Here is a 13,203-nt window from a genome sequence, read left to right as displayed (position 1 = left end):
AGTGTTTTCACAGCGCTAATCTATAGCACTAGGAGGGCCTCCTGCTGTCAGCCAGAGCTGACAATACAATAGCTTTCAAAGGGATATTACCATCATGCTTTTATTCTTGACATCAATCAAGACAAAGAGAATCCTTTTCACAAGACTTTCAAAATCAAACCTTTGTATGAGCAGATAGGTAAAACAGCATTCCTTTAAAGAAGATCATTCATAGCAATCAACTAATTGGAACTCAGCAAATGGTTGAAGTATTTTTATTTACTTTGCAGATAATGAAGTAATGAGCAACCCCCCTTTTCTCTTCTTGACTGACACAAATGAGGCAGGTAGGGTGTGAATCAAAAGTTTCTATCAGCATTTTTTGCCAACAGAAAGCAAAAAAATATGACAGCGATTCTGCAACTTCAAGTAGGATAACAAATCTAGAGTTAATTAGTGCATTCTTTTGCAAAACAGTTTGATTACCAGCTAGCATGTTTATGCACAAAATACCCCCACAAGCTGACAGCAATTTGCAGAACTGTCAAATTCAGCAGCCAAAGTGCATCTGATGCTTAAAACCTTGTGCCAGCGCAAGCCCAGTCCCACAAATGGAATCCAGTAATGCCTCAATAACCATTACATGGGACTGGAAATCCACTGGAAATGCTGTTACCCGCATCCCAGCACTGCGCCTTCCAGAACCACCCCCAAGCGTGAGAAGCTGCAGTTTGACCAAGGGGAAGAAGGAAGACCTGCCCTCCTCAGCCCCCTGAGCGGACTGGGTGACCCCGCTCCAGCGCCAAACAAGCTTTTAAGGACACCGGTGTTAATATCAGCACCCATCAGCTGTAATGGGGGACAAGACAGAGTGTTTTGACACTGACAGCTGTGTTATGTTCTGGGGTTCAGGTCCACGTGGTTTTAACAATACTGAGTAAGGTATAACTTTTCCTTACAGAGAGATGGAAAAGCTCTCAGCAGTTGAGGTTACTGGCAACAGGGCAAGAGTCTGTGCTGAGGAAAATTACTTTCATGGGCTTCATCTCTGATGTGAAGTAAAGCTTCAGAAAGCATTTTACTCCACCACTACCACCACCACACTGTCCCCTAAGTGTTTATTTTGCAAACTAGCAAATATTCAATACTCACGTGTTTATTCCGTTCTAATTGACATGAGACCACCTTCCTTTAAGCCAACATTGTCCCCAACCACAGCTATAAGGTTAGTGTCTTCAACTTTGCACAAACCAATGGTCAAAACAAATCAGTGAATTGTATTGCAAATCATAAATTCCATGTCAGGGGGAAGCCCAGGGCTACTGCTGGAGTTTCAGCTATAGGAATTACTGTAAATTTCTGCCAGGCTGAACCTGAGACCTGATAATATAGCACAGGGGGCACCTGACCTGCAGCTGTGCTGGCATCCACTTTGGGTTTGCTATCACTTCATTTTCAATAACGCACATCTAAGACTTGTCAACATTCGATACTTCTGTCAAAGTCAATCACTTCTTTAAAGTCAGCATCGCTCCCACTTAAAGTGCAGTTTGCATGCAGAATAATCCCTTTCATCACAGGCACAGACTGATCCTATTTTAGGGCATAATCTTTCTGAATGAGAAAGGATACACAAATCTTGTAGTGGTTAATAAATAGCAAAGCTGCTATAACAAGTGAAATAAAAGATGGAAATGAGAAAAATGTTACATTATTTTAAGTCCTAAATGCCACACATATATCCACGTAATTTATGCTTGTTTTCTTCTCGGTTGAATTGGGAAACCTATGACCTCAGAGTGCCTTTATTTATTACATCTCAATTATTTCCATGGAAACATGTACTGTGGCAATCTACTGGGTTGCCAGCTCCCTAGACCACAAAATGTATACAACAGACTTTTTACAAGCAGAAGACATGGGTGAACAGAAAGAAATTAAGAATTTCTTTATCCTACATGCACATATGAGCTGCCTCCTATTATTCAGAATTTCACCCAGATTCAGCTCATTCTTAGACTCCCCATTAGACAGCTCAAGCTAAGACCTGTAATTTACATCCAGTTTATGCTGAAGATGGAAACAACATTTTGTTGTGCCTAGAGACATCAGAAATATTTAGAATCTTTAAAAACTGGCCTTCACCCAGCTCACTGTTGCAAAGACCTTCTAGATATTTCTACATTACAGGGATAATGTTTCTCAGCTATGACTTGCCAGTAAGCTACCTGCTTCAATTCATAAAAGTGATCATGTAAATAGTGATCAGTTCTATATCAGAATTAAAGTCAAATTTTCGTTATAAAGTATCAACCACTTGCAAGAGATACTGCTGCCTAAAAGTAATGAGGAAGAAAACAAAAGAGTAATAAATGGTAAATATCTAATATTGTATGTCAGAAGATGTCAAGGTTTACTAACTGAGCTTCTAGAGCAAACATTGTTTGCACTGGCATAGAACTATTTCCTGAATGTTAAATGTGACATTTTAGCACAGGAAAATATTTTAAACTCCAGAGGCCTGGCCACTAAATGTGATCTCCTCATCTGGGAGAAGTCATGACCCAAGGCCTGCTCCACTGTTCTCAAACTGTGATTCTTTTCGTTTCAAACAATATCTTTCAGAGCATCCCCTAGAAATAGCTCTATCTCTGCCCTTTCTTCTGCCCGGAGACTGTAGCATTCATCTACCAATTACTGAAGTAGCTCCTTTAGCAGATTGTCCGGGATTGTGGAGGGTCACAATGCCATGCTGCAAACCTGCCCCACAGCACAATGCCAAAAGGTGCTCTTAATTTTGGGAAAAATGATTAAGTGGGTTGTACAAATATGAAGGTCCGACTTTACAAAAACTTGAGAAACATTTGAAGCACATACAACTTACATTGCAATCATCTATTAGAGAATTAATATGTCACAAATAATATAAAATGGCCCTGGACGGGGTTTCAATTTGTTCTTCAGCTGGTCGATTAATTGCACGCTAATTTTGTTCACTCACGAGTTATTTAATTACAAAAGCTTTGGATTTTTTGTTTCATCTTCTGGGCATCCAAAGTTCTGATCCTTTTGTGCTTCTACAACAAAGCCTCCAGTCCTCTGAGTTTGCGACTTTTGCTTTGTGCAGAGGACAATAAAACCTTCCCCAACATCGGCTAACCTCCTCGTGGCTGGGAGCGAAAGGCTTCGGGAATCACGCTTTCTCTCTCGCACCCATTCACTTAAAACTCAAAAAGCTGGCAAGGCGTGCAGTACGGCGCGGGGCTGGTCCCGGCCCTCCCTTTACGTTTCTCCAGCAGCTGTTTTCTTATGGAGGTAAATAGAAGATTTTAAACGCCGCTTCGCTGGGCATGGAGAAGAATACGCGTAGTTTAATGTCTAACCTTTACTCATAAAGCCGTTACTAAATTTGGCCATTGTTTCTTCAAGCTCAAGCAAATTCTCGACCCCTATCTATCAAATCGGGTTTAATTCTCCCCTTCTTTCACCACCCTTGCGCGCATTGGACAGAAGGAGCAAACAGACGGCGCTACTATTCCCAATCATAAAGGAACATTAATTTCGGTCTAACCGGCTAAAACACGAGTGAGCTCATTCCTCCCTTCCCCGGCCCGCCGATGCGCCACCGCACCCGAGCATCACCACGAAACTTTCCTCCCTCCCCGCCTCAACGATGCCACCGGCTTCTTTCATCAATTATCGCGACACGTGTCGCCGGCACCGCGGTACCACAGAGCCCCGGAACGGGCGGCGGGCGGGCGGATGCTCCGCGTGGGGAGACGCCGTCGGTTCCGGGGGGGTCTCCGCCACCACCAGCCCGTACCGGGGGGGGATTCGCAATCCCCGCCAAGCCGGGCCCCGGTCCTGATTGGCCGCGTCGCGGCGGCGGAGGCGGCGGCGGCTGCCCGGGGCCGGGCGGCGGCGGCGGCGGGGGCCGGCGGAGGATGCCTTACCTTTCACCGAGCGGGGCTTGGCTTGCTTCCTCCTGGACATGTCCGGGCGCCGTGGCTTGTCCTCCTCCTCCTCGTCTTCCTCCTGTCCCTTCCTTCTCTTCCTCTCCCTGCCTTCTCTCTCGCCCCCCCGCCCCCCGCACCTCCAAACTTTGCGAGGCGAAGCGGCAGCAGCGGGATCGATTATTTGATTTTCTCACTTCTTTCGCCTGTTGCAATGCGGCAAGTTCAACTCCTCTTTCCACCCTCTCGGGCACCTTCCCCCGGGGAAAAAGGAAAAAAAAGAAAAAAAAAAAAAAGAAAAAAAACAAAAAGAAAAAAAAATCGAGGGTGCAACAGTTGCAATATTTTTTTTCCTTCTTGTTTTGTTTTTTTTGTTTGTTTGGGTTTTTAGGGTTTTTTTGTTCCTTCCTTCCCTCCCCCTCCCTTGGATGTGCAAATTCTACCGACGCAAAGCGAGCCCGGCCCGCGCCCCCACCCGCCTTTTTGTTCCCTTTAAAGTTTGCAGGCGCCCTGCGGCTCAGTCCGGCTCGTACTTTCGGAATAATAAAATTCTTTTTTAAAGGGAAAGAAAAAAAAAAAAAAAAAAAAGAAAAAAAAAAAAAAAGAAAGCAGCAGAGCCCTGTGCGGGGTCCCTGGCTGTGGGGTGGGGGAGGGAGCGCGGCGAGAACTCAGTGTCTAAACCCACGAGGAGCTCCGGCCCCGGCAATCCGGGGCGCTCCGGGGGTGCGACCTTGTTGCGATTTTCCTAAATCCTCCCTCGGCCGCGCTCGGCCCCCTCCCTCCCTCTCTGCCCGCTCGCCCCCGGCTGCCTCTCCCTTCCTCGCCCCCGCCGCTGGCCGGGGAGGGCGACGAGTCCTTTTTTATGCTGGCGGCGGGGGCCGAGGGGCGGCCGCCCCGTGTCCCCGGCGCGGCGCGGCCGGCCGTGCGCGGCGCGGAGCTGGAGCTGGAGCTGGGCTGGCGGGCGGGTGGGCTCCCCGCGGCCGGCCGCGCTCGCAGCCGCCTTCCCCTGCACGCACGCACTTCGCGGAACAAGGTAAGTGCTTCTTTGCATCGATGCCGGGGCCGCTAGCTGCCTCCATGGGTTATTCGCTGGAAGGTGGCACCGTTCCTGCCTTCATTGCTGCCGCTGCTGCCGCTGCTGCCCTGGGTTTTTATTTTCTTTAGCTCTCGCCAGCCTCCCTCTCTTTTCTTTGTCCTGGCTCCTTTTCCTCCTCCTGATCTTGCTGCTGGGGCTGCAGTGCAGACACACATAATAAAGCCAGGCTTGGCTGGAAATGTAGCTGAGTCCCAGCAGGAGGATGTGAGGAGTGGAGTCCCGGCGGGGGAGCGCTCTGATCCCGTAGGGAGCCCCGCGCAGCCTGCGCCGATCAGACGGAGAGAGAGCCAACAGCACCGAGCCATGGACGGCCCGGGAAATACAGCGGCCGCCCGCAAAACGGGGACCCCCCCCGCGGACCGGACCCGCGGCCGCGCGGAGCCGCCGCCCCCCCTCCCCCCCCCCCCCCCCCCCCCCCCCCCCCGCCCGCCCCGTCGGGTCCGGCCCGGCCCGGCCCGGTCCGGCCCGCGCTGGGTCCGCGGCCGGGCCCGCAGAGCGCAGCCCCCGCGCAGCCGGGCCGGGCCGGGCCGCTCTTGATCTGCACCGGGGCGGGGGCTCTGAAATCCCCCCCCAGAGGGCCAAGGGCTCAGCGACCGCGGGAAAAGTCGCAGGCGGTTTTTAACTCACACACACACACACACACACACACACACACACACACACCCCTCCGCTGCCTGTTTGTGCGGAGCTGGAAGGGAGAGTTACTTTACTCTGCCTCTCCCAAGGTGTTAAATTTAGCAGGACCTGGAGTTGCCTGCGCCTCTCCTCTGGGAGAGCAGCTTCTAGAAAAATCTGAACTTGTCATCTCCCGGAGCACTTGGTGCCGAGTTATGAATGAAATTACTCAAGATAAACACTCCTTCGGTTTCCTCTCCCATTTAGATAGGGTTTGTTCGTTTCACGGAGCTTTTACTGCTGTGTAAGAACAAGGTACATCCAGCACTTCATTTACTGCGCCCCAAGCAGAGGAATTATGTCTCCAAGCATCTTCACCCCAGCACGTGATGGGCCATCACGAGAGCCCAGTTGTATATCTGGACATCAAAAGAGAAGGTGTCCTGAATGAAAGGAATGAGTTTTGCTAAGATCCTGTGAAAATAGCCCTGTTAGAGGAAGGTGCTGAAGCCAGGCCCCAGTGGTGAGGAGGCTGCACTCTGCCCAGCCTTCGGGCAGGGGGCTGGGTATGGGCACTGCTTTCTTGCTAGTGAACTCCATCTGGAAAATATCTTCCTTTTTTCTTTTTTCCCCGCACCAAAAGAAACCCAAGCAGCTCAGGAATGAGTTTGTCATTTAATGGAGTTCAGTATAGAACTGTAAAAATTTTTCCTAGTGCAGCATCACATTTGAATAGATGTTTAGTGTTGATTTTCTGTTTTCTTAAGGTTTGACAGAAACTATTGGGTTTTTTAATGTCATATTAAAGGTTTACAGTTCCCTCCTACTGATTACTGCCACAGACTGGACATACAGTAAAAAAAATTTCCTGTAACACTCCTATAATCAAGGTATACTTCTTCCACCCTACTGCACTAAGTAGCAAATTGAGGGTTCAAAAAGGCAGCCAGGAACAAGGATGGATTGCTAAAGAACCCATAGCCACAATTCTGATTCCAATAAAAATGGGGATAACTCTAATTGACACAGACTCACCACTATAAAAGCCAATGTAGTAGCAGTTTCTGTAAAGAAATAAGGAAGGTTGACAAGGGGAAAAAAGTGTTATGATACAGATATACTGAAAAACACCAGATCATGGTAAATTTGGTCAGCGTGACCCTAGATTCATATCCATTCAGCATCAGTTGGATCAGGAACTGAATTACTTCAGTATCCTTGTCTTATTGGAGAGGCTTAATCCCCAGGCTATCAACTTGTTTCTGTTCTCTCACTGGCCCAATGAATATTTAATTATTCTTACAAAGCAGAACAGCTTCAGCAGGACAGATTCTCATCCCAGAATGTGCTGGCGGTTGGGCACTCTCAGAGGAGTTCAGAGACCCAAATTCAAATCCCCGTGCAATCAAGCAAAGAGGGGATTTCAATCTTAGTTTTACACATTCCACTTGGCAAGTAATTCCCAAGCCCCACTGCCACCCCAAGCCCCTTTGCCATCCAGCCCTCTGTTCCCACATTTTCTACATTTTTTTAAAATAACTTTAAATCATGCAATTTAAATGAACCAACTTTTCTCCATTTCTTAAATTCATCAGGAAATCTATAAATTTTCATTTTAATTTTTTTTACATTTTCAGTTGCCAGAGAACCAGTGAAAAGGTTATTTGCAAGGCCCTACCTGGTTCAGAGCAAGGTGAGGAACCCTGCTCTGAGCATCCCCAGCTCCTCCCTTGAAAGTAGTTCAAGTTCACTCCTACAGCTGTTGCAAAAGCAGCAGCACCCTTAAAACCATTACCTTTCATGGTGGCATCCGTTGAGAAACATCCAGTTTATAGCTAGAGATAAAGCGAGAGGGTAGGTTTGACAGAAAAAATTAATCAGAGAAATCTGTCTTTAAATGTAGCATACACATATATAATTATGAATTCACCCCTCTCTATTATCTTCAAACCCAGCAATACACAGATTTCCTCCAGGCCCTGCTCTATAACTACATCTCTGCTCCACAGAGTTTTCCAACATGTGTCTAAATGCTTTTCTGCTCTATTTTCACAACACATCATTTGTGCATCTCCTCCAGATATATGTACATGGAGTTTACGTGGTCCGGCAGCCACTCTTGAGCAAAGAAAACCCCATAACCCTGCTGGGCCCCCCAGAGAAATGGGGAGTTCACCCATCCAGGCTCTCTTCCCAACACCAGAACTTAAACTCATATTGTCATTAAAATAGATACATTCCAAGAGTGCTAATAACAAGGGAAGACTTCACAGGCTTTATTAAAATATTTAAGGCAAGTGACACCAGCCTGTGTGCTAATTTAATAAAAATACATTTAATAATTTAATTTAATTATGGTAATTTAAGAATGCAATAAAAATATTTTTTGAATCTCTTATCAATCTTGTTCCCCTCACAGATGCTTTTTCTTTTTATTCTGGGGAATTTTAATAAAAGCACAAAGCCAAGACTGCCAGAGTGCAGAGCTGTTCTCTCCGGGAGAGAACCAAGAGCCCTCCTGCAGCTCCGAATGACGTCCATGTCTCATCAGGTCGCTGGGACAATTTGGATGCCGGATTCTCTGCTTGTAACCCCTTTTGGGAATGTCATTGTTCTATATTATGCATGACACAGATCCTATACTATACACAACGCAGCTGCTGGCGAAAGGGAACCAGTCCTGAGACGCAGAGGAGCCCCCCGAGCTCAGCATGGCTTGTCTGAAAACAGGATTTGCTGGTGGAGGCATCCGCCACCTCCTCCATCAGATTTGCCATCAAAGCCCCATGAGGCTGACACTGAGACACCAAGCCTTCATCTTCAGGGATGTGGTGGTCCCTGCCCCTCCGCTCACTGCCATGCCTCTCCTCAAAGACACCAGTGCTGGTTTCAATGTGCTCCTTCTCTGGGGGAAACTGATACGCTTGCTTTCCATGCCAGCTAATTCAAGATGATTTCATTTTGCTCTGCTCTCTTCTGCCACGTGCATGCACAGTGAACATCATTTTTAAAGTCTGATGACTTTCAGGAAGATGCCATCCATAACAATAGTGACATCTGAGATAGTCCCACCGTGGCAGCCTTATAGGAAACTGATTGGCCTTTCTCTGGAAAATGTAGGTAGGACTACCAGCCTCTCTATAGTTATAGATCTATTTCTATTCAATACTTAGAGCAAACTGCTATACATTTCTCAATATAGAGAATTATTCTGAAAGTGTTTCAGAATCAGTTTTCAATTACAAGTTAGATAAAAATGGCAAAGTTGTGTAAAGGCAAAAACACAAACTTCATAAAAGGAATGTTAAACAAGGACTATGGGAGTTAGGCACCCAATGTATCCGGCCTGCTTTGAGAAAGCCAGCCTCAGTAAGGATTTAAACTTTCTAAAATCAAAAAGAGGGGTATCTTCAACACATAAAAAGACTGGGTGGGTGATCACCCATTACTAGGCAGCAGAGGGAAGATCGCTATAATTGTAGAGCAGCCAGTAAGAGTCAACCTATAATAAAGAATATATTATATGTGTAGACCTAATTAAGAGATACTGTATAATATCTAAGAAATGTGGCAAAAGGCTGATGCCCCAGAATAAGCCATACTGCACAATCTGATCAGAGGGTGCAGCTAAAGAGACCAGGCAAAATGGAAATTGAGCAGTGCCAAGACCTGGTATCCAAGGCACTTATACCCTCACCAGCCTTCAGCACAGCAGGAGCTGCTCTGGCTGAGGTGTGACAGAGGTGGGCAAACACCTGAGCTCTCTGGGTGTGTGCAAAGGAATACAGGCACATGCAGGAAACTATTAAAGGACTAGATTATTTCTTAAAAGAGATAATGTTTTCAAAGCACACAGCACAATGCAATCATTCAGCAGAGAGTCAAATGTCACAGTGGATACAGCTGCAAGACAGTGTCTCTCTTTATTTACAGTAAAATATGTCAAATAGGGAACACAAAGGCAGCGTCGGGATAAACATGGGGCTGGAGCACACAAAGGCAAGCAGCATCCACAGCGCATCAGGCAACCTGAATAAAAGCCCCGACTACAATACCAGCCCAGTTTCTATGGTGCTCTTGAGTTAAAGCTTCCAAACACTTTACATAAATAAATAACTGGCATCCAACATTTTAGTCATAAGCAAGGACTGACATAGCCTTAAATTTGGGCTACAGAGCAGCAGAAAGCAGGGGTGCTCCAGAGGGAGCATGTGCACAGAAAGGAAAGGCTTCACATGAAGAATTGGTGGTGTCTGCAGGCAGCATCCAGACAGAGCGCCTGACTTTACACTTTGGGAAGCAACAGTGAAAAGGGATTGAGGTGTTATCAAGGGCACTGAAAAACAAAGGGGAAGTTTCACTGTGAAACACATTTTAGTACAAACAGGATTAGGAGCCTGTTTCATGTGCACATGCCATGTGCACCTATATTATTATTAACACATCTCTAATAAGCACAGTGATTTAAAATTATTTTTCACTTGTATCTGGCTGTTACTTCTATCAGTCATTTTTTTTAGGTAAGGAAGATACAATAGTCTGAAATCAAGATAGAGTAAGTAGTGCAGTTAGTGACATTTTTTGAAAAATAGGATCATACACTGGAGCTGAATCTAGCTCAAATATCACAAAATACCCATCTGTAGAATAATCACATATTCCCTCCCCCCCCCCAGTTACAGTAAAAGTCATTACTTTTAATAGTAATAATAGTGCTAAAGACACAGATCATTCAATGCCCTACAAATACAAGCAGGTATTCCATAGCTGACCAAGCAAAGTATTCATTTTGGCCTCTGTTGAAATTAGGTGAGGAAGTCAGGCAGAGGATCTGCACTTCATGACAAAACCACCTTTAGCACAAAGACTTTTCCAGGCTCTGCAAATGCCTTTTGAATATTCCTGTAATGATAACTTAGAGCATTATAATGTTACTTAATAACTTACAATGTTTAGTATAAGAAAGTATCATATTTCCATATTTTTGTCACAGCTCAGAGAAAAGTCTCTCTTTGTGATCCACATATTCTGTGTTCTTTTCATTTCTGTTGGTCGTGGGTCTGTACTGCTGCTCAAAGGACATAAAGAATTAAAACCACATTATTCATTTGAATTAGTTAGAAGTGGGTGAAGCCCTGGTAGGAAGGTGCTCGGTGGCTCTGGGGTGAGGTGGCCAGTGGAGGTATGTTACAGGCTCTCCAGCTGCTGGCTTCAGCACGGGCTCCTGTCCCTCACCCTCTCCTTGATGTCAGCTCAGCTCTGCAAGCTCCGACAAGGCATTTCTGCAATGAGGATGGGTCACTGCATCTCTTTCCCCGTGAGAGTAGTTCACTGTGCCCACTGAGACCCTTTCTTACCAGGGTTGCGATCAAAGAGCTCATTCACTTTACCGGGCTTTGTTATTCGGAAGGAAGCTCCCCTTATACTCAACAGGCATCTTCGCTGCTCTCTGGCCAGCAGCGGTGGCAAACGCCACCATATAGGATTTATGATTTTATTCACATCTTTTCCAGGTCTATTGACTCGGATAATGTTGCGATACGGAGAACGAAAGTCAGTTGGAATGACAATTGAAAAAGCCGGAGGAGAGGAGAGGCACAGCAAGGGCAGCCCAGGAGCTCAGCAAGGGGCTCCAGAAGCTCCAGGGCAAAGCATGGCAGCAGCCTTCAAAGCTGTTCCTTCTCCACCAGTACAAAGCCATTTAAGTGCACTCTTTGAGTTGAATGCTGTGTACTTTTACATAACTGAAGGAGAACAAATACCCCATTAGCAGATAATTAGCACTTGGACTCTGAGTACTTGTTTAAGGTATTATGGATCGACCTCCAGCATTAGGAGTGATTCATGTCCCCCATATATTCAGGCATCTTTGTTTCTTTTTTTGATTATAAATTTCCGTGCCATGTATCTGTGTAATGTTTATGAGATGTTCAGAATTACACTCCAGAGACAGAAGATTTCTCTACCCAGAGAAAAGGTTTAGCAGTGTTAATAACTAATAGTGGGCACATCACTTTTCCTTGCACCTTCCCTTCCACCTTGCAGTCAAGAAGTCCCATTCACTCTAGTCCGGGATCATCTCTCGAGGTGGACTGTGGATTTTCTCGGCCATTAAGCCCGGTCCCAGCAGGAGTTAGGAAGTGCTGTGAGGCCTCGGGGCAAACTCACCCCGGGAACTGGAGGCACCCACACCATGGAAACTCTCAAAATGTGGTATCAAACACTGCCAAACACAACCAGGCAGCTGCCATCTGGACCGGCTCCTGTCAGGACTCACAGAGCAACCTGTCCCCATGTCTGGACTCTTAGAAGCATTTTACATGGGTAGGCACAGTTTGTCTAAAACTTCCTACATTTCCAAAGGCTTCCACTCCACTGGTGTTTTCTCAATAAAATAACAGGGAGAAGCTATCTCTCCCCACCTCTGTTTCCTCATAAACCAAACAAAAATAATAGTTCTTAAACACTTTTCCAATCCTGCCAGCATTACCCAGCCATCTACTACTGCTGTTGCGTCTTCAAAAAGTGTGCACCAACTAAAGATGCTTTGCACCAAAACCTCCTCGAGATTGTCTCTGCCATAAAAATCATCACTGGCCACTTTGGCAAGTATTGGTACGAAGCCAGTGCTCACAACTGCAGTACCGTGTGCCCCAGCTCAGCCTGTCCATGCCTGACATCCCCAGGGGATGATGCCTCTTTACCCTCAGAACTGTTCACAGGTCCAGAAAAGCAAAGTCCAAACCACAGCTTCACATAAAACCAAACAGCTTGAGGACAGGCAGCCTAACTGCTGCTGTCACCTCCTCTTGCAGCTCCTTCTCACTGAACTAAAGAAAAGAAAACCGAAACACAAATCAAGTCGCATTCTACAAAATTAATAGTTTCCACTTGGTTCTTTTCTGTGCCTGCTTTCATTCTGTAATTACGCAAAAAGACACAACGTACTGCATGGTGCTATTGATTAGCAAACCCCACAGCTGCACAGGCAGACCTGCAGGCAGTTTTGAATGAGGCACTTTAAAGAAAGTTTGTTCTTTAATACCAAGATATTTATGGTCCCTCTTCTGATTTGGTGGGATAACATGGATGAGCTTGTGGCAGAGAGCAGGTGGCAGTGTAAGAACATACAGTTTTTATTCCTGTAAAAAACTTCTCAAGAAAGTTATATTGTCACTATTGAATAAAAAATTATTGAATAGAAAATTATCTCATTGCTATTTAATTATGATGTCAAAAATCCAAGGAAAATATCTCATTCTCTATTAAATTCAGTAAGTAATTTCTATAGAATGTACATAGGTTTCTTCAGACCTTTCTTAGTTTCATCTCTCCAGTGGGTTTTGGAAGGCTCACAGAGTTATCATCCCAACTGATGTTCTGTTTAAATCCTATGATTGGCTGTGTTTATTTTTCTCTTATTAGGACTTCTTTCGTTGATAGAAAGGAATTAGTTTTATCAGCAATAATGCTTCCAGCCAGCTGGGCAAAATAGGAGAGGCCATAAAGTTTAAAGAGAACTGGATTTGTTTACATTTATTTTTAGGATTTTATTTTTAA

At 45.6% G+C, this 13,203-nt stretch overlaps 1 protein-coding gene and 1 long non-coding RNA gene across 4 annotated transcripts in view; one reads left to right on the top strand and one right to left on the bottom strand.

Annotated features, from left to right (window-relative positions):
* ZNF423 (zinc finger protein 423) overlaps positions 1-4,038 on the bottom strand; it is a 225,293-nt gene extending 221,255 nt beyond the window's left edge. For all 3 annotated transcript variants that reach the window (XR_015773810.1, XM_088062406.1, XM_088062407.1), the window contains exon 1: positions 3,933-4,038. Coding sequence is in view for 2 of the 3 variants with exons in the window: in XM_088062406.1 (XP_087918532.1) it covers positions 3,933-3,972 (40 nt within the window). In the remaining variant the exon portion in view is untranslated. The remainder of the gene's footprint in view (positions 1-3,932) is intronic.
* Positions 4,039-4,877: 839 nt separating this feature from the next.
* LOC148183155 (uncharacterized) lies at positions 4,878-12,849 on the top strand. The gene is made up of 2 exons (XR_015773780.1): positions 4,878-4,965; positions 11,157-12,849. It is a non-coding gene; the product is annotated as an uncharacterized LOC148183155 (long non-coding RNA).
* Positions 12,850-13,203: the final 354 nt, after the last annotated feature.

Source organism: Pseudopodoces humilis, chromosome 14 (genome assembly GCF_049639895.1).
Source record: "Pseudopodoces humilis isolate 2021_Gansu_Grassland_sample_001 chromosome 14, ASM4963989v1, whole genome shotgun sequence".
Taxonomy (NCBI): domain Eukaryota; kingdom Metazoa; phylum Chordata; class Aves; order Passeriformes; family Paridae; genus Pseudopodoces; species Pseudopodoces humilis.
The sequence above is the reverse complement of the archived record's forward strand: the minus strand, read 5'-3'. Positions and strand labels throughout refer to the sequence as shown.